General features: G+C 39.7%; 2 protein-coding genes, 1 long non-coding RNA gene and 1 pseudogene across 6 annotated transcripts in view; 2 read left to right on the top strand and 2 right to left on the bottom strand.

Moving 5' to 3' along the window:
• The window catches only part of FHL2 (four and a half LIM domains 2), a 41187-nt gene extending 39018 nt beyond the window's left edge, over nucleotides 1–2169 (top strand). For 2 of the 3 annotated variants that reach the window (XM_011370140.2, XM_011370141.2), the window contains exon 6: nucleotides 1534–2169. In XM_011370140.2, the coding sequence (XP_011368442.1) occupies nucleotides 1534–1685 (152 nt within the window). In that variant the 3' untranslated portion in view covers nucleotides 1686–2169. The remainder of the gene's footprint in view (nucleotides 1–1533) is intronic. The other variant, XM_011370142.2, reaches the window with a different exon arrangement.
• A 9240-nt stretch (nucleotides 2170–11409) lies between these two features.
• CUNH2orf49 (chromosome unknown C2orf49 homolog) lies at nucleotides 11410–23742 on the bottom strand. Of its 2 annotated transcripts, XM_011370139.2 has the most exons (5): nucleotides 23584–23742; nucleotides 21479–21645; nucleotides 16931–17057; nucleotides 16682–16804; nucleotides 11410–14506 (listed from the first exon to the last, which is right to left on the bottom strand). In XM_011370139.2, the coding sequence occupies exons 1-5, from the start codon at nucleotides 23680–23682 to the stop codon at nucleotides 14450–14452; spliced, it is 573 nt and encodes a 190-aa protein (XP_011368441.1). In that variant the 5' UTR covers nucleotides 23683–23742; the 3' UTR covers nucleotides 11410–14449. The 2 variants fall into 2 exon arrangements, with proteins under 2 accessions (XP_011368441.1, XP_011368440.1); XM_011370138.2 differs by having other exon boundaries at nucleotides 16682–17057.
• Nucleotides 16273–16391, bottom strand: LOC111745686 (annotated as a pseudogene).
• A 90-nt stretch (nucleotides 23743–23832) lies between the features above and the next one.
• The window catches only part of LOC105298739, a 4177-nt gene continuing 3280 nt past the window's right edge, over nucleotides 23833–24729 (top strand). Inside the window, exon 1 of the long non-coding RNA XR_896472.2 lies at nucleotides 23833–24303. This is a non-coding gene — a long non-coding RNA (uncharacterized LOC105298739). The remainder of the gene's footprint in view (nucleotides 24304–24729) is intronic.

The raw sequence follows: 24729 nt of genomic DNA, 5'->3' as shown, positions 1-24729 counted from the left end.
TACAGCCTTTGCCCCAAGTCACGTTAATGTGTTGCCTAAGCCACTGGTTTCCAAACGTGGCTATGCCTTCAAAACACCTGAGGAGCTTTAAAAATTACTACTGCTGGGGCCACGATTTAATTGGGCATGGCCTGGGTGTTAGAATTTTTAAAATTTTCCCAGATGATTCGAATATGCAGAATAATTGGAGACTCATTGGTCCAAATCACTGGTTTGGTTCTGTCTTAGGGCTAGGCCATGGGTTCAGTGGGTCTTTCATAGCCCTTATCAGGATTAGAGGCAATCAGTATTTTAGTGACATTGGTTATTCCATGTAACTCTTATTTTAAAACTTCTGTTTAGGAAAAGAGAGCTGAACAGCTTTACTAGTATAGCAGAGGTTGTGCCGTATTAGAGCACAAGAACTTGCATTATAGGACAGTTTTGAGTCCAAGCTCTAACTGACTGAAGGGGATTAGCATTAAGGTCTAAGGCTCCCATTGGGAAAGGATTTAATGCCCAACCTCAGCCTCACCAATTAAGTTACAAAAGGAACTAATTGTTAAATGCATTACAGCCTTCTAATGCCAGTCTGAGACCTCAAACTATTATAAATGGAGTACTCAGTGTGGTTACTTTGTTTTTAATATGATAGATGAAACTATATTATTTCTGGAAAGAACTCTTTATAATTGGGATTTGTGACCCAAATTTCATCAGAATCGATCTCAACTCTAAGATAACCTCATGTATTTGATTCCATTTTATTTCAGAGGGCCCAGTGGCAGTACAAATCAACTATATTTTAACAGGCAGCTAATAGACATTAAATATTTGCTAAGAATTTGTGATCAAATAAGAATCAAGCACCCGAATTGAAATGCAGTCCTACTTTTCTTGTTTAAAATTATAAGATGGTTTTCCCTCCTGACCACACATCTTTGTAAGCTGTTCTCACCTATCTTAGCAGCCCCGTCTTCCACCCACCTCACTAAACCTCTAAGCCATATGCAGCTCTCACCACCTAAGTCCATGTTTCTGTAGCTTATCTTATGATATCTCACTGTGAGAATGTACCTCCATTTCTCCCCCACCCATATATCATTTCTTCTATTTCTATTTTCTATTAGAAATTTAGTGAGGCCTTTCCTGACATTCCAGAGAAAATTAACATTTTCCTCTTGAATGCTCCCCTTGGCACTTCATTCATCAAATTACAAAATGGTGCCAGACATGAAGCACTCAGTGAAGGAATGAGAGAAGTCAGCTCCCAGTCTCAGGGAGTTTCATTCTGGTGGGAAAAACAAATACATGGGAGGCTCTTTATAATTACAATATTTATCATATAGTATTGGAGCCAGTGTATATATCCATTTCTTCTCATATTAATGAGATGAGCTCCTCGAGGCTGTGCACAGTATCTGATTTATATCTGGGTTTCAGCACCCAGAAACACACTATCCATACCACACAGTCCAAACTTTGAAATGGATCAAACTAGAATTCTTTTGCCCATGCTGATTCTAACTAGCAATATTTTTTCTCTGTTAACAGGACTTGGCGGCACAAAGTACATCTCCTTTGAGGAACGGCAGTGGCATAACGACTGCTTTAACTGCAAGAAGTGTTCCTTGTCACTGGTGGGCCGCGGCTTTCTCACAGAAAGGGATGACATCCTGTGCCCTGACTGTGGGAAAGATATCTGAAGCCAATGCAAATCACTGCTTGTGATACACACAGATTTATATATTTTCTTTCTCAACCAGGCAATATTGTGTTCTGGTTTCCACTGGTCACGCCGAGACTTTCCTCTTGTGCTTCTCAGTGATATTCACGTTTGCTTAAACCCTTCAGTTCTTTGTACTCGTTCAGTCCCAGAAAAGGAGAAAACAACCCGTATGTCAACCTTGGGTGGGAAGACAGTTTTGAATTTTTGGAATCGAGCAAGGCAAATCCAAGTGTAAAAATCCTTTTTAAATCTTTATAAATGTATCTTTCCTTCACTGCATATTTAATTTTTAAGTGCAATTAACATGTCACAACTTGAATGTTTTCCAAACTACATAAGGTAATGAAGAGTTGGTATTTACGACTGTGTGACTTCCTGTCATGTAAAGCCTAAAGCAAGATTATATGGCTTACAATAAAGTTATCCAGAATAAAATCTTTTGCTGGGCACAATGTGTAAAATGATGATTAAACATTAAGGTTCTAAGTATAAACAACGCTTTATTACACGTTCCACTGATCTCTACGTGAAGTGTGAGTTCCGTGCGCCAGGTGAGAACTGAAATGGCATTGCACCTTTTATTTAAAAGAAAGCTTTCAGTCAGCACCACAACCTCTTCCCGCTCTCCTCTCTTTGTTCCTCTCTCCCAGACTCCCTTTGTCTTGGAATTTAATGCTCTGCATTTGAAACAGGAACACAAGCTCCAGTATATGAGCTAATGACAGTGAAGGCAGTTTCGAGGTCACTTTTCTTGACAGAGCTCAGTGCTTTCCCATTGTCACTGATCCACATCACTGACCTGCCTTCTCTTCTGTAAAGTGAAGGACTGCAAAAGGACACAAGCACCTTGAGGCCAGAGATGTATATTCTCAACACCTGAGTAATTTAGGGCATACTGGAAGCCTTCAGTAAGTTTTTCTGAAAAGATCAGACAGTAAAAACAGAGAGAGAGAGAGAGAGAATCACTGCTGTAAAGAGAATACTCTGAGCTCCTAGGTTGGTAGCAGTCTATAAAATCATCTTTGGAAGCAGACTCTACCACTGGAAAGCACTAGGCCAAAGCTCAGTGACACAGGGCACTGCTTCGTTTTCTTTAGAATATAACAATAGTGACTTTTTGTTCTTAGTTTTCTAAGACAGTACAACACGATCAAATGATATGCTTTGCAAAGAAAACTCGGGGGGAAATCAAGTCCCGTCCATGCTGAGGACATGTGGAATCAATTTCTTCATCTGAGTGCTAGTCACTGTGAGAAACGGTTGATGCCTGAGACAGGCCTGGATTTATAGTTAGCTTGAGGATTTACTTAAAAAGAATTAATCCACCCTCATTAGTTGTTTTTTCATCTTCTATTTCATAATGTAAATGTAAAAGCATTCTTGTAAACATGCTTTTTAAAATAAAAATAGCAAAATTTTTTTAAAAAGTAAACACTTTCCAAATTTCATTATGGAACACTATACTTGTTCCTCATTAAAACCACAGATACACATATCCAGCCTTAAGTCACCCAACTTAAATCAGTGGGGGAGGGGGTTCCACTTCTAGTAAGTAGTACCTCCCTCAAATGACAAGCATTCTGAACAAAATATTTTGTAAAATTTCAAAAGCACTGGAGCATGACCCAAAGTGGGAAGACTGGAGTGGAGTGGACCCTTGAAGAAGAGAATGGCCATGGATGGGTTTTCCATTTTAATGGCTTTTATCCAAGGACAGGCCCCAATAGGGTAGCTAAATCTGTTAGAAAACCTTCAGTCTTACCAGCTTGAAGAACCAGAGGCTAGAGTTTGGGACATACAGACTTTAGAAAGTAAGAGAGAAAATTCTAGAAAAGAGCCCCAAGTTCTTTGTGTGAAATCCCTATAAATCTTTGGCTGACGACTGACCAACTCCCATCAGCCTGGCCAAAGCTCAGAACTGACTGGGTGGGACTTTGTGAATGGCCATGTGCAGAGCTCAGCTCACATTCTTTGCAGGGAAATGACCATTTCACTGGGGAAATTGTATGTATATAAACCAAATAACCTAAAGTGTTTGATAATTTCCCTGAAGGCATACAGCAAACAGAGAAACATTTATTCAGGAGAACTGACTGTTTGTTAACAAGAACAGTGAGAGTCTGTGGCATTAGAGCCACAGCCGGATGCCATCCCAGCCCCACTTCCCAGTTTCATGTGACAGCAGCTCTACTCTGGGACGTCTACTCTGGGTGGGTAGGCCAGAAAGGTGAGGGCTCCTCCTGGTCTGGGGCTCTGCCCCAGGCATGACATGCTGAGACTACTGGGGTTCCTACTGGCCCTGACCCGCCAGCTCGCACTGGACAGGGCCCTCTGAGAGGAGCAGGGGCTGCCAGTTTTCCCCTCCCAGCGCCTACTTGTGGAGGAGGAGTGTTACTCCAGGAGAAGCAGGACACTGTCCAGCCTCCAGTGGAGAGGCAGGCTCTGTGAACTGGTAAGTCAGTGAAAAATTTGCCCCTGAGGGGACTGTCAAAAACAAGAGAGATCTTGGTGGCAAGCAATTAAGAAGGGCCCATAGTTCTATGATACTAGTAGCAAGAAGGAAAATGGCACACCAGCCAGAAGTTTAACAGAGAGAACCAGGGCAAGAATCCCCTAAGAAAGGCCCTCTTGGGATCTCACTTATCCCTGGGGTTACGGAGGTCTGTGGGCACAGACAAGGGTGAACCCACTCAGGAGCTTCCAGAGTGGACGTGGCAGACTTGAAAGCATTCTCTAAGCCATGCACAAATCATCAGCAAAGATCAGAAGTCTTATTAGCTCAAAGTGTTTAAGCAAAACCTCCGGCCAAACACTGGCTAAACGTCTATCATAAATATGTTTAAAGGACTAAAGAAAAGAATTAAAGGAACACATATGATAATAATTACTCATCAAAGCGAGAATACCAATAAGAGATAAACACTATTTAAAAAAAAGAAATGGAAATTCTGGAGTCTAGAAGTACAATAACCAAAGTGAGAAATTCACTAAAGGGACTCAATTGTATATTTGAGTTGGGAGGAAGAAAAAACATGAGTGAACTTGAAGATAGATCAGTAGAGATTATGAAATTTGAAAAACAGAAAAATGAAGAAAAATGAACAGAGCCTCAGAGAAATGTGAGACACCATGAAGTGCACCAACATAAGTAAAATGGGAGTACCGGGAGAGAGAAAAGGGACAGAGAAAGCGTTATAAGAATTAATGGCTGAAAACGTCCCAAAATTTGAAGAAAAAAAACATTAATCTAAAAATTATCCAAGAAGCTCGACAAAGTCCAAGTCAGAAAATGCAAAGAGATCCATACCCAAACACATCATAGTCAAAATGCTGAGGACCAAAGGTAAAGGAAAAAATCCCGAAGGTAGTGAACTGAGATTGGAGTCGCCACATCTGGGGAGAGAGCCTGGAGTTGGAGTGAAAACATACACGAAGTCTGCCTCTGCCTCTGCCCCATGCCCTGTACCAGCTGGGGATCACAATGTCGAATGATATTTCTGACTGCTCTAAAATAATACAATTCTATGATATGCCTTTTTTATTAAGCAAGACTTTTTATTAAACTGTGAAATAAAACACATATGGAAAAGTGCATAAAACATATTAGCAGGTAAAATTACACTGAGAAAAAAGTCAGAATAGTGGTCACTTCTGACTGGGAAGGGACAGGAGGGAACTTTCTAGGATGCCAGAAATGTTCTAAATGATGGTGGGCAAACTGTGGCCCATGTGCTAGATCCTGCACACTGCCCGTTTTCTTAAAGTTGTGTTGGAACTTAGCCACGTTCACTCATTTATGCATGGTGTAACCCACAAGGCCAAAAAAGTCTGCTATCTGGCCTTTTACAGAAAGTTTGCCAACACTTGCTCTTTATTTTGACCTGGGTAGTGGAGATATATAGATGATAGATAGATAGATAGATAGATAGATAGATAGATAGATAGATAGATAGATAGATAATTTTTTTATGGTTTCCAATACTGGATGGTTATTTTAAAGCTTCTTTTTTCTTTAAATGTAGCAAGCAAACTTTGCCTGAGTATTACCTGAAAGCACTGGTGATCAGTTTCTACCACTTGGTGTTTCTGCAGCATCTCACGATCAGTACAGTGCTTCCTTGGCATGCTTTGATAATTCTGATTTATGCTGGTCACTGCCTTTAAAAAATTATCTGTGGGTGTTTCCTGAGCACGTCTTCCTTCCTGCAGAGATGAGCTCCATTGCCTCTGCCACGCTCCCAGGCTGGAAATACTTCCAAGTCACTTCCTGTGTTTCTTTCACCATCCTGGGGCTGTCAGTTTTGGCTACAAGGCTGTATGAGAGCCAGCTTGCTTGCTTGCAACCTGCACCCACTTTGCCTCTTCTTCCTTTCCTTTTCCTGTTCTTCCTATTTTCCCGTTCTTTCTTCTTTTGTTCTTCCCTCCCCCCGCAACCCCCATCTCAGCAGGGCAGTTTTACTTCTAATTCACCTTTACCACATGAGATAGGTGCTCTTTGGGGTGGTGGTTTCTAGGTTTCCTATCTTGTGGGGCACGGGTTCAGGCTTCTCTCCTTTACACCATGGTCATCTAAACCATGGCTTGGTTTCAATAGCTCATCAAACAAAATAGCCTACTTTTCCGGGTTCTTGGGTTCTCTTAGATGTTTGCCTGTCAGCTCCTCAGGGCTTTTGATTTTTAAAAATAATTTTTTTTTTTCAGCAGAATTGTCCCTTACATTTAAGAAGTCAGAGCAAGTTTTCTTTCTTAATGTTTACTATGAGAAGACATAACAATAAACATTTCATTAGTTACTTCCTCTCTGTGACACATTCTATGATGTTGAAACATATTGATTTTATCTGTCAGTGCTTAAGCTTTGATTTAAATGCATAATTACCTTGTAGAAAAAAATTACATATTTATTAGAATTATATACTTAAACATTGTGGCAATATTTAATACTTAGGATATTGTAAAGTTAATAGAATAGCCGTGAAAATCCAGTCACTGAAGTAACTGAAAACAGTTCCCTTATGAGATAGTCACCTTGCTTGGACCTCAAACACAGCAAGCAGCTCACCATGTGTTCGTTGTGACACAATGGGCCTTGAAACTAGAATGATGAGTCCTGTCCCCATTATTCCCTTGGTGAAAGCTGAACCTCTGGATAAACTTTAAAGAAATGTCTGCAGAAGATCTCAGTGCTGTAGGTGGAGAACTTTAGACATTAGCAGAGAAATCCTTGTCAGCAACATAGATGAAGCCCAGGGTGTGTTTAGAACACGTCACTGAGTTGCACGAACGGACACGATCCAATCTGTAAGCAGAGGGCTTCCCTCAAGTCACAAATCATCCTAATAAATGAAACTCAATTCCTTTTGAAAAGATTTTTTTAAGTTAGTTATATTAAAGCAGAATAAAAGTGGTATTTGTATCAGTTAGTCATATTACTTTAGAAAACAGCTCCAGTATACATGTGTAGTAGTGGCAGAAAACTTATAATATTTAAAATAAAAGTCAATTCTCAAACATCTTAGTGATGCTTATTCCATTCTGAGTGGCAGAAAACTTATAATATTTAAAATACAAAGTCAATTCTCAAACATCCTTAGTGATGCTTATTCCATTCTGAGGTCACCTCTTATTTGCTGCCTGGTCATTAAAGGCCAAACTGAGGGGGCTCAGAGATAAGTATAAGATAAAAGTACAGAGAAATAAGATCTACAAGAAACTTAAGGATCAGAGTGAAATCCACCTGCTGGACAGAGGAAATGGAAACTCAGAAAGAATAAAGCTTACTCACGACTACACAGAGGCCGACACACTACAACTCAGGTCTCCTGACTCTTAGTCTATTGTCCTGAAGGAGATTTTCTGATGGTCGTACAAAGCCAACTGCTATAAATTTTTAAGTAATATACATTTCTTCTCTCCATTAGCCAAGTTGACCGTCCTTATGAATAATTGCTTTTGTAAAAGCTGCTGCCATTGTACCCTTTACCCCCAGGGTGGGGGTGGCAGTGGGGTGTTGTAGTAAGGAACCTATCTCTGGTTAGAGCATGGGCTCTAGGTTTTAGTCACTGTTCTGCCACCCACCAACAGCATGCATTTAGAGAAGTCGCTTTCCCTTTCTGGGCACCCGCTTCTTCTTTTGTAAAATCAAAGTGCTGGGTTTCATTTTGTTTACAGTCTGAAAAAAAAACTAGAAAAATCCATAATTGACTTTTGGTAAGTTTGAAGGAGGGCTTTTTATCTAAAATAAATGTTCTTACATGTGAAGATAATTATGAAAGAAATACCATCTCCGAATACGAGGTTTCTGAAACACTGAGAAGGAAATATCACACAAGGCACCTGCCAAAATGTACACAAACTAAAAAACTGACCTTTCTATGAGTGTCAAAAGGAACTGAGAATAAATAAATCTGTTACAAAATTAAGAGCGGTGTCGTTTCATCCCCAGACACCTATTAGCAGTTATACAATTAGAAGCATATGAATAAAAAAATCTACCAGGTTCTAAGGGATCTTCTAAAAGAAAAACCCATTCTATTTTTGGTTAGTTTCCTCTAGTACACAGAATACTCTGATTTAATTATTAAAAGTTCTTCAGACTGCTTCTCAAATTACCTGAATGTTTAGACTCAATCAATTGGGATTAATAAAAGGGTAAAACCCCTTGAGGGCAGAGACCACATCTTATCATTCCAACTTCTTGTTTAGAGTGGGAAAACACAGTACATCCCTATTGAATGAATGGCATGTTTGTCCAGGGAGGTTTTTTTTGTTTTTTTTTTTTGTTTTTTAATTAAGAAAATAGAGAACTGTTAACTTGACATTCTCTTTTCATTAGAATGATAAAACTCCAATATATTTTTGAAGCGATATGCCTTAAGTAACACTGGAAATGAGTGAAGTCCATAATGATAAAGGCAGAAGGAACAGCACATAATCACTGTCCTCTAGCTGATAAAGTTGTTTCCTACATGGGTACCAGTTAGCAATTCTGCCACTACTACACATGCATACTGGAGCTGTTTAAGTGAATGGGTGGTGGAGGGCGGGAGCCTGGGTTCTCCCTGTTGGGGTGGGAAGTTTCAAACAAGCAGAGGAGGTCTACGATGATACCTATGGTAGTGGATTAATAAGTTGGAGACATCATCATGAATTCATGCTTAGCTTATTATAGACAGGTACATATAAAAATGTTTACATGGGTATATACCGGGGTTGATACACACACACACACTCGCACACACTCACACATCTATTTCCTGTCAGTTGAGAAGGCCTAGAAGCAATAACACCACAGTATCAATGAGCACACCTAGTGCTCAGAACTTGGGTTCTAATACCAGTCTTCAGTAAAATGAACCAGGACTCCTTGGAGAAATGGCTGAGTCTAGGCCTGGGGCATCTTGTACTGCCAGCAAGTAAGGAAGTGCTCAGAAGAAACCACAATGATGAGGTAAGTCAAAGGGACACAGGAGCCAACTGAAAGAGTTTTCAATGGTCAAAGCTAGAACAATCTGAGAAAAAAAAAAAAAGCATTAGATTATAACCAAAAGTATCTGAGTCCACCCTGACATATTAAATGACTGAGGGACAACAGATAAATCTCCTGTGGAGAATTCTAAATAATTTGTGTAGATATTTGGCTTGCAAGGTGGAAGCTAACTCCCCACTCCTTAAGTGACTTCCTTCCAGAGTGCAGTATGAAAAGGAGGAAAGACAGTAACTCTGTTAACCTGACAAATACTGCCTCAGCCAGATGACTGATTTACTCGAAAGTGGTAGTCATGTTGATAGTATGTACTCTTGATATAATGTGATGAAAGTGGCACTTGACCTCTGTGATCTTCCCCACCAAACCCATAACCCTAATCATGCAAAAAACATGAGGCAAATTCTAATTAAGGGGCATTCTATAAAATACTGAAACAATATGCTCCAAAACTCAAATATTTAAGGTGAGTCTGAGATGAGGGAGTTATGAAGACTCAACATAAGGTGGTATATCCCGGGACAGAGAAGGGACGTTAGGTTAAAATGAAGGAAATCTGAATAAAGTTTTGGACTTTCACTAACAATAACGTATCACTACTGATTCATTTCAACAAATGTACCACTGATGTGTATTAGTAACAGGAAACTGGGTGTGCAGTATATGAAAACTCTTGGCATTGCCTTGGCAATATTTCTGTAAAACTAAAACTTCTCTAAAAGGTTTATATTTTATTTTTTCAATATGTAGCAGGGCAGAATAGACATAACACAGAAGGCTTGGCTAGATATGGTGTTTTTATATTGGTGAAAACTTTCACCATAACTGGTATTTTTTCATTTCCTAAGGTTTTATTTTAGTCAAAGAAATATATTTTAGTTCAAACTATATACCTAAAGGCTGAAAAATAAAACACTTGGATAATTTTACTAGAGGTAAAAACATCTTTGGTGCTATCATATACTTAATTACCTAGACTTGTTTCTTTTAACACAACAGTTGGTTAAGTCTGAACACTGCTAACAGCTTCCACTTTCTCTTAGAATGAAACCCCAAGTCCTTACCTGGCTTACATGCTCGGGGTCCTGCCTACCTTCTTTAACTCCATTCTATACCACCCTCTCCACTCATTTTCACTGATTTGAGCCCCACGAGTCTTGTTCTAAAAACCTATTCAGTGTCAGGGCTTTCCCGTGGCCCTAGAGTCTGGTATCTGTTACCTAGTGCTGCGTAGTAACTCATCCCCCACACTTAGTAGCTTACAACCCCTAATTCTACTCACTCATGATTTGGGGAGTCGGCTATTTGGGCTGGTCTCACCTGGGACACTCACACAGTTATAGTCACCTGGCATGAAGACTGAGGATGGGTGACCGTCGGGTGAGACATGTTTTTCTAGGTATTTTCAAGTCATGGCTGCGGCAGGGGCCCAAGAGTGACAGTAGAAGCATTTGCTTGATCAAAATCTACCATATGTAGGCTACTTTTCCTGAAAGCTTTCCATAGCTGACTCCCCTTAAAACATTGTCCTTTCAGAGGTCTTTCCTAACCACTGCATTCAAGGTGGCTCCTCACCCTCCCCTCCATCCCTACTACATTGCTTGATTTCCTTTCTCTCATTATGATCATCCATTACTCACTGTCCACTTGCTTATCTTCTCTGTAGGAGCAGGAACTTCGTTACTTCACATCTTTATTTTGTTCTGCCACAATAGGGAAGATAACCAAGTTCAATAGCACCCAATCTGAATTGAAATAAGGTGTTTTTTTTTTTTGTCGTCTCTTCTCCATACAAAAAATGAAGGATCTACTTTTTAAGTTCAATGTAGAAGGTTATCTGAGGCTTTTCCAAGTTAATCTAGAGCTTCGCCATCCAACATTAAGATACCAGTTTAGAAATTAACTTTTTTTAAAGATCACCAAAATGCAAATAAGCCTTCCACTGAATCTCCGGTTTGTCCCAGTTGATTAATAGAAAGCTCACAGGGGACGAGATCCAGGAGACTTGTTTCCACCCCTCCAAGTGCAGTGGCGGTCTGTGTGCCAGCTCCTGGATGTCCCGAACACCAAGCCACTCTAAACACTCTCCCCTCCACAGGAGGGCCCCAGGATGGGATCATGCCTGACCCTAACCAATCCAGGTCCAGAAGGTTTTACCATAAAGAATGACACCTTTCAATACAGTTTACGCAAATAAAAAGAGATTGAGCCATTAGAGTATTTTTCCACTTTATTTTTTTATGAATGACAGACCTACCCAATAATTTTATTCAGTTTATTTAAATAAGGATAAGGCTACTTAAAACTTTTTACATACAAAATTGTACATTACAAGGTTAAACTTTCTGTACTGAATTACAAAACCTGCACAGGCATTTAATAAAAGAGCACACTTAAAAACATTTTAACCATTTTGTAGCCTCTAAAAATTACTGAAGTTCCACAGTAGTAAATAGAGGAAGCTCTTACATACATATGATTTAATCTATTGGCAGTTTTACTTAATGTAAGTTTTAAAAGGTCATTGCTATTGAATGAGTCTCTAGATTAGTTTTAGAACCCTCTCTCAAAACTTAAGTCAATCAAAATATTATTTCAAATAATAATGATAATCCTAAAGAATGTTAATATTAGCAAAAATATTATGGCCTCATAGTTGTAATTGAATCAACTTTCCAAAGTGCCTGGATGCTGTCGAGGTTAATAAAGCTATTTTGGTAAACGGTGCTGCCGTCACAGCCACCGGGAAGCAACTGAGGGCCCTGGTGCGGCAGGGCCATGAGACCCTCCGGAACTCACGCAGCAGTCCATGACCCCCCCACATGCAAGAGGACTGGGAGTCACCTATCTTCACCCTCTCAGTGAATGAGAAGGGCCAAGCAATAAAACTCGCAAATCTAAGCCTGAAGCTTAGGACCGACAGAAAGGAGGAAGGAGATGGAAGCAACGAAAGTAAAAATATGGCAAAGGAAGATAAGGAAAAAGAAAACAGGGAACTAAGAGGGAGAGGAAGAGAAGAACAAGACTACCTGCCAATGGCAGGAAGTGGTAAAGTGCCTGTAACTGCACCTCCTTCGAAGCCGCTCACTGACTCCAATGCCAATCACTCGTCTACCGCAGCAGTAAGAAAAACGAGCTTTATTGAAACATAGAATCAAGAGCAACAATAGTAACCCATGCTAGTGAGTAAAGTGTGTTCTGAAGTTGTCAGTCATTCAAATCAAGTCCTTCTCAACTTCAAAGTTCACCAAAGCAACATGTCAAAACTTAAGATTCCCAACCCTTCTGCTTCTGACTCCCATCATTCAGCAGGTTTCATGTGGAGAAAGACGTTCAAGACAAGCTGTATCTCTACACCTTGAGAAGGCACAGCACTCTAAGATGTTGATATGTAATACATAGCACATGGTTTAGCGCTTTCCCACATTTCTAACTCAAAATAGCTCAAGAATATGCTGCTATATGAGCACTGACTCTGAATGTTCATAATATAAACTTCAATTTGAAGCAACAAAGTTACACAGTTCAGCTGTTATTAGCAACCTACTTTGTAAGTTAAATATACAAATTAAAAATTGATTTTGAGTAACTAAAAATAAGTTTCCACTGACTTAAAACTGTCAAATGGCTAATTCTCTCTTAACTAAGAGAGAAATGAAGATGAAAGCAGAAGAATCAACTGAATACAAAATATAATTTGTCATTCTACCCTAAAATCTGCACTTTTTAAAATATCAACATAGTTATGTATAAGATTACATTTGTCCTTCAGCAACATTACATACATCGGTTCTGCAGATAATTATCTACTAAATGACTGACCATTACATTAACAATTCATGCAACACTTATTTAGCATGTATCGATTTTGTCTTACGTGTACAGATTTATAGTCGGGACAAAGGCAGAATGGCTAAAATCTGTAGGGTTAAAGTTTTAGTACAGTACTTACCTGCAAGGCTGAATTAATTTTTTGTAAGGCTATTCAATAGCTGAACTAAAATGCTTCTTTTAGCAAATCAGAAGAGGAGTGAAACTGCTTGAAAAAGCACTGAAATGCAAACCCCAATTTGAAGATCAATCACCCAGAGAAAAAGTATAAAGTAAACTTTGCACTAGGTTAGAAGCACAGAGCAGAAAAGTGGACACTAGAACTCACGAACATAAGGTGCACCCTAGTTTGCAACCGACTTCCGTTATACAGTTGAAAGGAAAACACCACCTTAACACAAATACAAAACCTTAGGAGATACCCGTGTGTGAGACAGCCCTGTGGGAAGCTGTCCACGTCACACCAGCAGGCAGCCCTGGCCGGGTGCCGCACTCCTCTGCTCTCACTGGTCTGACTTCTGACTTCAGCGTCTCCTCTTGCCTCCTCCGCATCGCACTGGACTCTTAAGTTCTAGAATTCTACCCCCTTCTTATTCTCTAAACTTTCTACCAACACGTACCATCTCTGACATGATTATTTCACCTGAAGATTTAAAAGTCAGCTTCACTAAGCACCTAGGAGGGAAGACATCTGAGCTCGCAGGCTGAGCTTGCAGGCTGCTCATGAAAAGAGGAGGCAGGACTGCTGCGTGACAAGAACATTCTAAAGGGTGGACCAGGGACGAGACTGACCAGTCGACTCACAACAAATCAATACTGTTATGACTTCAATGGAAGAAGCGATAGTAAGCACTGATTTCCCTTTTGATTTTTATGGGAAGTAGCAATATAAGCACTTACAGAACAGCAATTTTATCTGTATATTCTGAGTAGTTTATTGGCAGCACTGCGAATATGCTTTTCTCGGTGAACTCTGAGGATGAGTTTGGTAGTATTCACCAAAGTATTGTGAAGAACTGTTATATGCTCTTGTTTGGAAAAAGATAAAAATTGTGAACTTCTAAAATATTTGAGTTTTTAAAAAAATCTCAAATTCCTCCAAAGACTAAAACAGACTAATGAGAATAATTCCTAAAATTCACTGGATGCTTTATACCAGACTTGCAGCTACTGATTTGACTAAGGTCAATAAAAATGACTTACACTGAACCACTCATTTAAAAAGAAATTCTTTCCTAATCAGGGAATGAAAGGCAAGATTTTTTTTAAAAAGGAGGGGAGGTTTATTTTATTTATTTTAAACCTAATTTTAAACCTCTTAAGAAAATTCCACAATAATCAAGATCTCTGTAAATACTGTCAATATATGGGAACTTGTTTGAAAAACTAGTTACAGTTATATTTACATTTTTGGAAACTTTCCTTCATGGCCATGTAACGTGTTGTATCTTCCTCTTTGCTTCTGGGGGCTTCAGGTTATTCTGAAAAGATATGAACAGAAATCAGTTTATACTTCTAAAAATGTCAGAGGATAACTTAAACATTTTAAACCACTCTGTTTACTACCAATGTACGAATGGTAGATCACTGCTGCCATCTGGTGGGAAAATATTTTAGGAGATTGGGGTAAAAAAGCAAGCCTTCTCAGCTCCCATTTCCCACTGTGGTTCCCCAATATTTGCATGTTAGAATCACCCAAGGCACTTACAAATATGCCTGGGTCTGGGTTTTATTCCAGAACCAATCAGATCAGAACCAGTTAGATCAGAATCCACAGAAGGTGGAGAAGAGGTGCCGACCTGTTTTTTCGGATGCCCCTCCAGGTGACCGAAAGCCACCCTCAAGAGTTGAGGACCACTGGTACAGCTGAAACTAATTGGATTTTGTTAACCAATGTCACCATAAAAAAATTAACTTAAAAAAAAAGAATTGATGACCACTGACTGCTGCAGAGCTGCTTCCTTCCTGCCTAGCCCACATCCTCCCTCGACCTCAAAATCCAAGATCATAATATGAGAAAAGATTTTTTTTTTAAAATCACATCTCTGAAAGAGTAAATATTTCCTGAGTAGAAAATGCTTTAAGAGAATGAAAAACAATTCTCGAAGCTCACTCCTTATTGCCATATTTGAGGTCTGGATTCTTCTCCCCACTCCCACCTGCCACCCTCCTTCTCTCTTCCACAAAGGTAACTGAGGTAAATTTGGAGGTAGTGTGTGCTCTGAGGCCAAAAAGGCTGGAACGCAAACTGCAGTATGGCCACTACTAGCTCTGGAACCCTGGAAAATGTATTTAAACTATCTAAGCTTCTGTTTCCTTATCTGTGAAATGGAAATAATTATTGTGCCCACTTCACAGGGTTACTCAGGATTCACTGAAAGAATTCAACGAATATAAGAATGCAGGGCTGGTCAGATACACCAAAGTCTACCATTTTAGAACGTCTGAACTACTCTGAGTGTTGATCCCTCTGACACACAATTTGAAGATGATAATAAAGCCAAAGTGTATACTACAGGAACGTGCTATACACTGAATATGTATGTGTACCGCCTCCCCCGCAACCCCCCTGCCCAAAGTCATATGTTGAATCCTAACCCCTAGTGTGATATTTGGAGGCGGGCCTCCGGGGTGATCAGGTCATGAGGGTGGAGCCCTCATGAATGGGATCAGACCCCAGAGAGCTCCCTTGCCCCTTCTGCCACCTGAGGGCACAGGGACAAGCAGTCAACTATGAGCACGAACGTGGGGTTTTCACCAGACACTGCATCTGCCAGTGCCTTGGTTTTGGACTTCCCAGCCTCCAGGACTATAAGAAGTAAATGTTCATTGCTTGAGCTATCCAGTCGATGGTATTTTTTTGTTATAGCAGTATGAATGGACTGAGACAGGAATAAAGGCTATAAAACTGTTGGATGTTTCAAAAGTAAAATCACTTTTCTGAGGAGCCTAGGGAAGGGCTAGATAGATAGGTAATATATAGAGAGAGATAAATGTATCATCTCAAATTAAATCCAGGCATCCAAATGCTTAAGTATAGTAGAGCATGACACAGTTATTCCCACAAACATCCTCTATCCCTCCAAGAATAGGGACATTTGAAGGGCAGGGGAGACAAGTGGTAAAGCCTAAAGCCTCTAGTGTGGTTTCTTTATTTAATTTATTTAAGGCAAGGCAACCCTTGGTTGACCCCACAGATTGGAAGGACCTTGTCAGCTTACAATCCTTTATTTTTTAATTCTTTTTACGCCTACAGCACCTGGTCTTCCTAGGTGGTCTCCCATCCAAGTACTAACCAGGCCTGACCCTGCTTAGCTTTTGAGATCAGTTGGGATCGAGCTTGTTCAGGGTGGCATGGCCGTAGACTTAGTTTGGTTTTCAAGTAAGTGTGTAACAGACAAGCTAAGGCAAAGCTCTAAAATGCTACTTAATAAATGTGTGACTCTAGACAAACCACTTGACATTTCTCTCTTTTAGTTCCAAGACAGTTAATGATTATAAGTAAGAAAAATCAAGAGAAAGTGTCCAAGAGATTTACATTTTAAACAAACAAAAAAATAGAGTGCACTTTAAAAAACATTAGTTTATCATCATGAATTTTAAAGTTCCAGGGTGGGAGAACATCTCTTATTAGCAGGAAGTTACCCCACACTTACCACGGCCTCAGCTTCTTCTTTAGGGGCAGCTCGCTTTAACTTCACAGGAGTAGTTCCAACAGGAGACAAAGGCGGCGACTTCACAGGGCCGGAAGGACTTTTCCTATGCGTTAAGTCATGGTTCTGTTTAGTGTCATTATTAGTGTGTTCCATTTTATTGTTCGTAGGCAAATTGGAAGACAAAATTAGGGGTGAAACACTTGAAGAGGAATTTGATAATTTTCGAAAGGCATTACTGGTAAAGCTTGCCTGAGGGGGAGGCTTGAGTCGATCATTATCCCCATTCTCTGTCTTTTTCACTTTTATGCTTGTACTTGTTGAACTTCCATCAAACACAATGAGGGGTCTTTTCCTTAGCCCATCTACAGTGCTACTCCTGAAATCAAAGAGATGTATTCATGAAAAATAGCATCTGGAATGGCAAAGCAGTTCACTAGAATGCAGAGTTAAAACAACGACCAAAAAAGAGTTATTGGTAAGACTAAGTTATTGTAAGTGGGACTACTGGAAATGAAATTTTCTATGTTCACTTCTAAATGAAATCATAATTTCCTAGTGCTTTAAAGTTTAAATACTTATTGACATAAAACTTAAAGGTAGTTTTATTGTATACACAATATAGTTATTTTTAAAACATCAAGTGACCAACTAACCCTAGAACTTAAAGCAGAAAGTAACTAAAAAAAAATTTAATTTTTAAATACCGCCATCTTATTGATAGGGCTATCTCGATGATGTATCAATTATTATTTAGAAAGAATAAACTATAAAACTATACCAAGAGCACCACAGTAGCAGTCTATAAACAATCAGAACATTCTATTCTATTCATTAGTCTCTAAAGCCAAGGCATTTTCTAAACTAACTGTAACATATGCATAATTTTAATTTTAAAGTTTATGAAGTCTTCACGTTTAGTTTCTGAAAACCTAATTTCCACTCTTAATCATAAAGAGAATAAAAGCATTAATCTGTTCATTATTCATTATACCCCAAGTCAAACAATAGGTTTATGATAAGAATCTTTTAATTAAACGTGTTACAAGGACTTGAGCAGGAAGAACAGTTCAGCCTCGCGACTCAAAGCGTGGTCCAAGAAAGCAGCTTCAGCTCCATGTTGGGAGCCTCTAAGAAATGCAGAATCCAGGGATTCCACCTGCACCCATTCAGAATCTGCCTTTTGACCAGATCCTACACAACTGGCCAAACTCACCAATTCTTGGGTTGCCACTGAACATCATTTGGTAGATGAAAAATAAGCTCACTGTACACCCACTGCCATTGCAGAAGGGACATAGAGGGACTTAGAGCAGGGCATAGCACCTTGTGAGAGTTCAATCTAAGATTCAAGAGGTGCACTGAGAAACACAGCACTAAAGATCTAAATCTAGCTCTGTGTGACCTGGGGTATGTAACAAACCTTCTCTGGAACTCAGTTCCTTCAGGACAAAATAAGCGACTCAACAATATCCGATGATCTCTTAGATCCTTTTGGCTTTAATGCTCTTATACAAGAGTCAATTTTTTTTTAATGTAGCCAAAGAGCCTTTCTAAAACAACACTGAGGGACTGAAAGAACTTGTAATATGAAGTAAAATATAACAGTATTGAAAGTTTTGATTAGGACAATGTGCCTGAATGTACAGATCAAGAAGAAAACATTTGCTTAATAAGAGTTAATAATAGTAAATGAAAGAAATATACAGCATAATCCAGATTTATGAAAGCTAACATAGCTAATACAGCCTGCATCAACATGTAACCGCCAAGCTAAAATGATGCTCTATCTGAACTGAATGTGTTCCTGATCAAAAGTGAGACTGTACACATATTTATTTTCCAAAAGACTATGAGCATACATGTTGTATTCTTCAACTATCCTAACACTTGTAGAATAATCTCTCCACCAATGATGCATTTTTCTTTCTAACTAGAAATTAAAACCACTAATCAAATCACTGTTAGCACTATCCCTCTTCCCCGCCCTCCATCTTTCCCACTGTCTCTAGCGCACGGTCTGTGACAGTACTCTACGTACAGAAGGCTCTAGAAGACAATCCAGTAATTAATCACTAGAACCCACTTACAACAAAAAACACACAGGAAAAAAAATAACAAGCCCACTTAGGGATCTTTGGACTCTGTCCACATTAACTAACCAGCTCCACTGACTGATCAAATGTGACTTTCTTTAAAAAAGGAAATTCATTTGCCTGTGGTTTTAGAAATATTTTCTAAGATTTAAAAATTTTAAAGTATTCCTGAAGCTTATGACAGTCTCTTCATTTCTTTATTATTCAAAGATCTGAATATGATCATATCAATAGATGCAGTCTGGAAATTGAAACAATCATCAAAAACCTACTAAAAAGTAAAAGTCCAGGACCAGATGGTTTCACCAGTGAATTCTACCGAACATTCAAAGAAGATTTAATACCTATTCTCGAACTCTTACAAAAAAATCGAAGAGGAGGCAATGCTTCCCGACTCATTTTATGAGGCCAAAATCACCCTATACCCAAACCTGGTAAAGATAACACAAAAAATGAAAACTACAGACCAATATCTCTCATGAACACAAAAGCAAAAATACTAAATACTAGCGAACTGAATACAGCAACATATTAAAAAGATTATACACCGTGATCAAGCGGGCTTCATCCCAGAGGCAAGGGGATGGTTTGACATACGCAAATCGGTTAATGTGATACACCACATAAATAAATTAAAAAATAAGAATCATATGATCATATTAATAGACACAGAAAGAGCGTTCAACAAGATACAGCATCCATTTATGATCAAAACACTTAACAAAATCAGTATAAAAGGAAAATATCTTAATGTAATAAAGGCCATATATGACAAGCCCTCAGCCAGCATTATACTTAATGGTAAAACACTAAAAACCTTCCAAGATCAGGAACAAGACAAGGCTGTCCCCTATTGCCACTGTTATTCAATACAACATTGGAGGTCTTAGAGAGTGCAATCAGGCAAGAGAAAGATATAAAAGGCATCCAAATAGAAAACGAAGAAGTCAAACTGTCACTATTTGTGGATGACATGATTCTCTAGATAGAAAACCCTAAAGACTCCACAAGAACACTACTAGAAATAATAAGCAAGTACAGTAAAGTTTCTGGTTACAAAATCAACGATCCAATCAAAAAATGGGCAGAGGACCCGAAAAGACACTTCTCCCTAGAGGACAAATGGCCAATAATTATATGAAAAGATGCTCAACATCGCTAGCTATTAAGGAAATGCAAATCAAAATCGCAATTTGATACCATCTCACACCTGTTAGAATGGCTATAATCAATAGGACAAGTAATAAGAAATGTTGGAGAGGATGTGGAGAAATAGGAACCCTCATACACTACTGGTGGGACTGCAAATTGGTACAGCCACTATGGAAAACAGTATGGAGGTTTCTCAAAAAACTAAGAATTGATCTACCATATGATCCAGCAATTCTTCTACTTGGTATTTACCCCAAAGACTTGAAAACTCATATTCAAAAAGATATTTGCACACTCATATCCAAAAAGATATTTGATGTTCATAGCAGCATTATTCGCAGTGGCCATGACATGGAAGCAACTGAATTGTCCTACGATAGATGATTGGCCTAAGAAGCTGTGGTACATATATACAATGGAATATTAATCAGCCATAAGAGATGAAATACTGCCATTTGCGACATGGATGGATCTTGAAATAATCATAGTAAGCGAAATAAGCCAGACAGAAAATGTGGAAAATCACATGATATCACTTATATGTGGGATATAAACTTAAAAGCAACAAATGAACAGGACAGAGATACATGGACAATGGACTAGTGGTTACCAGAGGGGAGTGGGGAGGGGGAAAAATAAATAAAATGTTAAATAAATAAAGGTAAAAAAACCCCCACAAAAACACAAAAAACTGTGTCCACATGCCAAAAAAAAGAAAAAGAAAAAAAGTGATCTGAAGGGTCTTACTTGACTCCACTTCTTTCTCACACTTTAGCCTATCACGTTGGCTCTACCTCCAAAATACATCAGACTCATCCATTTCTTACCAAGTCCACTACTACCTTAGTCAAAGCCAACCCACCTACTAGTGCCTAGATGATAGCACAACCTCCTAATTGATTTCCCTGTTCTCCTTCCCCCACCTTAAATCACTTCTCAGTACAGCAGCCAGTGTGATCTTGTTAAAATGTACCTCAGGTGGTGTCATCACTCTCCTCAAAATCCTCCAGAGTAGTTTCTTAGCTCAAAAGTAAAGCCAAAGTTCTCACATTGACTTAAAGAGCTTTACACAGGATCTGACAATCTCTTCTACTCACCACCAACAAACCTTCCCTCTGCTCTCTGGATTCTCTCCACTCCTGCTCTGATGGCCTCTTTGTTGTTCCTGGCATACAATGGGCACACTCCTGATTCAGGTTCTTATATTCTACCTGGAATGCTAGCTTGCTCTCTACTTTCTAGACGTCTCTCTACTAAAATTTCTCAGTGAGGTTGTTCATGGCCACTTTACCTAAAACTGTAATATTTCTTCCTTAGCATGTCACCATGTAACTTACCACGTATTTTACTTAACTTTTTAAATTATGTTTTGTCCATTTAAAATATGAGCAGGGAATTTTTTGTTTTATTCATGTCATACATACAGTATCTGGACTCAATAAATAGTTGTTAAGTAAATAATTTTTTTTAACCTAAGTTGACCTGGGGGACAAAAAAGAAAAGCAAAATTGTTGAGTCATTTAAGATGCAAACCAGAACCACTGAAAAGTACCTTCTAGTTTCGTTTTTTAGCTCCTGTTGTTCTCTTTTCTTTTCCATCATTTTCCCCCATCTATTCTTTGGCAAGTCTCTCTGAGGCAATGGTATTGCATGCTGAACATAAAGATCAGTAAGATTGTCTTTGTTTATTCTTACGTCATTTTCGACAGCTATGTTCTTCTGCAGAAAAAGAAAAGGTAATTTCAAAACAACATCCTTCATATTAATAACCGACCAACTACTTACCTAACAATGCAAAACACTACTGCTTGAATAACAAATTATAAAACCATTTTCACAATTAGACATATGCATAAGGGTCCTATATAATGCTGCAAGGAGCAGTATTATAAATAGGTTAATCTTGTAAATATTAGGTTCAGCCTCATCTTAAAGACAATTGGCCATGTCCTCAGTGTGACAAGGACTGCTATCCACGACTGCTTAGCCAACATACCAAGCAATAAGAGTTATTCCAGTAGCATCATCTTAATCTGTGAAGGGAACTGAAAATGGAGGACTGCCTGAAGAAATCAGACAAGAGAAAGCTAAAAATGATAACAATTAGTACATTCTGTCAAAAAAAAAAAGTTATCTAGTGTTACTATCATGATCAGATTAGTGGGGTGAAGGTGGAACTCTGCATATTATTTCTCGTTTATTTACTACTCCTTCTTAAATGGAAGATAACTACCAAGATTTCAAATGGCCCTATGAATGGAAACTGCAGTCCCCTGACCAATGACTGTACTGATTAACACATCATTAGAATCTGCTCCTGTTTTCACCAATTCTTTCAAGTAGCTTCCAGTCATTACCCAACCACTCCTATCTAAATCATTTCATTCTCCTTCATTTTCCAATCCGTTCTCAACATCATGGAAGACATATAGCTTGGATTTAGGTTTATGAAGATGGAAATGCGATCTTGGACTCTTCAACTGCCATTCAGAAAGGCCTGGAAACATTTGTGTTCAGTAGAACTGACAAAACAAATCTAATCTATGTCCTGTGATAAATTTATCCTAATTCCTTTATTTCCCTCTAAAACTTGAAAGCACAAAATTTACTTTTCTCTCTTACAATAGGCAATTCGTTATTATCAATTTTCACCCTGTACTCACTCAGAGGTACATGGAAGCCCTGGGGTTCACTTGGACCACATTCCCAGAGAATTCAATGGCAGTTAGTTTGGGAAAAACTGCTCCAGGGCAGAGGTGCTCAAACTGTGGCTAGCCCCTGGACCAGCAAGAACTTGTTAAAAATGCAAAATTTCAGGCCACACCCCAGATCTACGAAATCAGAAACTCTGGGGATGGAGGATAGCAACCTGTGCTTTAATAAACCCTGGAGTGATAGACCTAAAAAGTTTGGCCACCACAGGTGAAAGGCAGCTGACATCACTTAGCAGGAGGGATTGAAGGAATTACAGAGTACAGTATTGAAGTGAAAACATAAAACAACAATATGCTACATAAAACCCCAGGGAAACGTTCAGAATTCTCTACCACCTTAAACAAAATCTATCACTTTTTTATCTTATTTTTCATCTACTCTCAGATGCCACGTTAGCTGAAAAAGAGCAAACGCTACATTGAGAGCCAGGAGCCCGGAATTCTCCTCCTAGCTGCATCATTTACCGCATTTACACATGGTGTGACCTTAAATAAGTCACTTCACCTCTCTTAGGACTCTGTTTCCTCATCTTTAAACAAGTATGGAGAACGGGCTATTTCTCCGATGCTTTCCAGCCTTGACAGTCCCTCATTATCACCCTTCATTTCCATTCTACTACAATTCCTCCCCCAGTCTCTCTTTCGCTCAGGCCCTTGCTTACATACGAGCCGTGGGGGTCGCCTAGGACTCCTCTTTCCCAGCCACCAAGAACCGAAAAAGGTAAGTCCTAATTCCCAGGAATTCTTGATATGCCAAAGATGTCTCTTTTCCGGATGGGGGCGTGGGGAGACCTGGTGGGTATCTGTGCGGGATGGAGAGTGGCGCAAACCCAACCGGAGGAGCGACGCCGGCGGGTGTGTCCGCCGCCACTGAGGATACTTGGTGCAGACTCCGGCCTGAGCACCTCTCCCAAGCAGGCCCACCCGCTCCGGCGCGCCCGACCTGCTCCAGCGTGAGGAGAAGGAACTCCTGGGACAGCAGCTCCGGGTGCAGCAGCAGCTCCGAATCCGTACAGTTGCGACCGCCCACATCCCCCGCCATCGTCGTCGCCAGGAGACCCGGGCCGGCTACCCACAAGGCTCCGCGAAGGGAGCGCCCAGGAAATGACGTAAAGGGCGGGGACTCGGGCGTGTCGTCACTCTGAGTGCGCGCCGCGCTTCTCCTCTGCCTCGCCTTCCTGCCTAGGTGAGGTCCGGTTGCCTCTCGCGGGGCACTATCCCCCGAGGCGGAAGAAGTGATGGGGGTGTCTGCCAAGGGAACGAGTGGCATTTCAAATCTGGCCGGAAGAAAGAGAAACGCGAAATTCACAGAGCCGACCACGATTGGTCGCGCCTCCTGTGACGTGCAGCGGCAGAGGCCGAAGGGATTCCCGGTCGGCCTCGCGGGAAAGAGGCGGGGAAGGCAGATAGACGTTACCTTAAGTATGGCGCTTGTCGCGTCTGAAACTCTAGGTCTTCCCTTTTTAATCTGTTTATCGTTTGTTTCCTAATCCTCATTTAATATGATGTAAGGCCAGGGACTTTGCATCTCAGTGCCTCGCACATAGTAGGCACTCAAGTACTTGTTCCCTGAAATACTACGAATTAACTTCACATATGAAAATAACCGACAGAACGCGGGTGACAACGGTCAAACGTTTGTTAGAAATTTACTATGTGCCAGGTAATGCATTTTGTACGGATTATCTCATTCCTCAGAATGACCCTATGAGGTATACATTACTAGAATGCTTATTTTCCAGGTGAGGAAACAGGCATAGGGTAATTCGCTCAAGGTCAGCGAAAGGAAGTAGCAAGACGGACATTGAAATACATTTTCTCTGCACGTATAGCTACAAGGAATAATAGTTTTAGATTTAAAAAAAACCTGGAGGTGTTGATTATGATCTAATTACTAATAATTTTCTAAGAAATCTTTTCTACTTCTGTTTCATCTTTGTGGAGGAGATATACATCCCAAACTATTTTGCACATTTAAAACTTAAATTGCTGACAGTTCTAAATGCTTACGGTTTGCATCTTCTATGATATATCGTTTTGTTGGAAATTAGTGCAGTGTCTATAAAAATGTGAACAACTGAGGATGCCA

This window comes from Pteropus vampyrus, unplaced genomic scaffold (assembly GCF_000151845.1).
Source record: "Pteropus vampyrus isolate Shadow unplaced genomic scaffold, Pvam_2.0 Scaffold160, whole genome shotgun sequence".
NCBI lineage: Eukaryota > Metazoa > Chordata > Mammalia > Chiroptera > Pteropodidae > Pteropus > Pteropus vampyrus.
The sequence above is the reverse complement of the archived record's forward strand: the minus strand, read 5'-3'. Positions and strand labels throughout refer to the sequence as shown.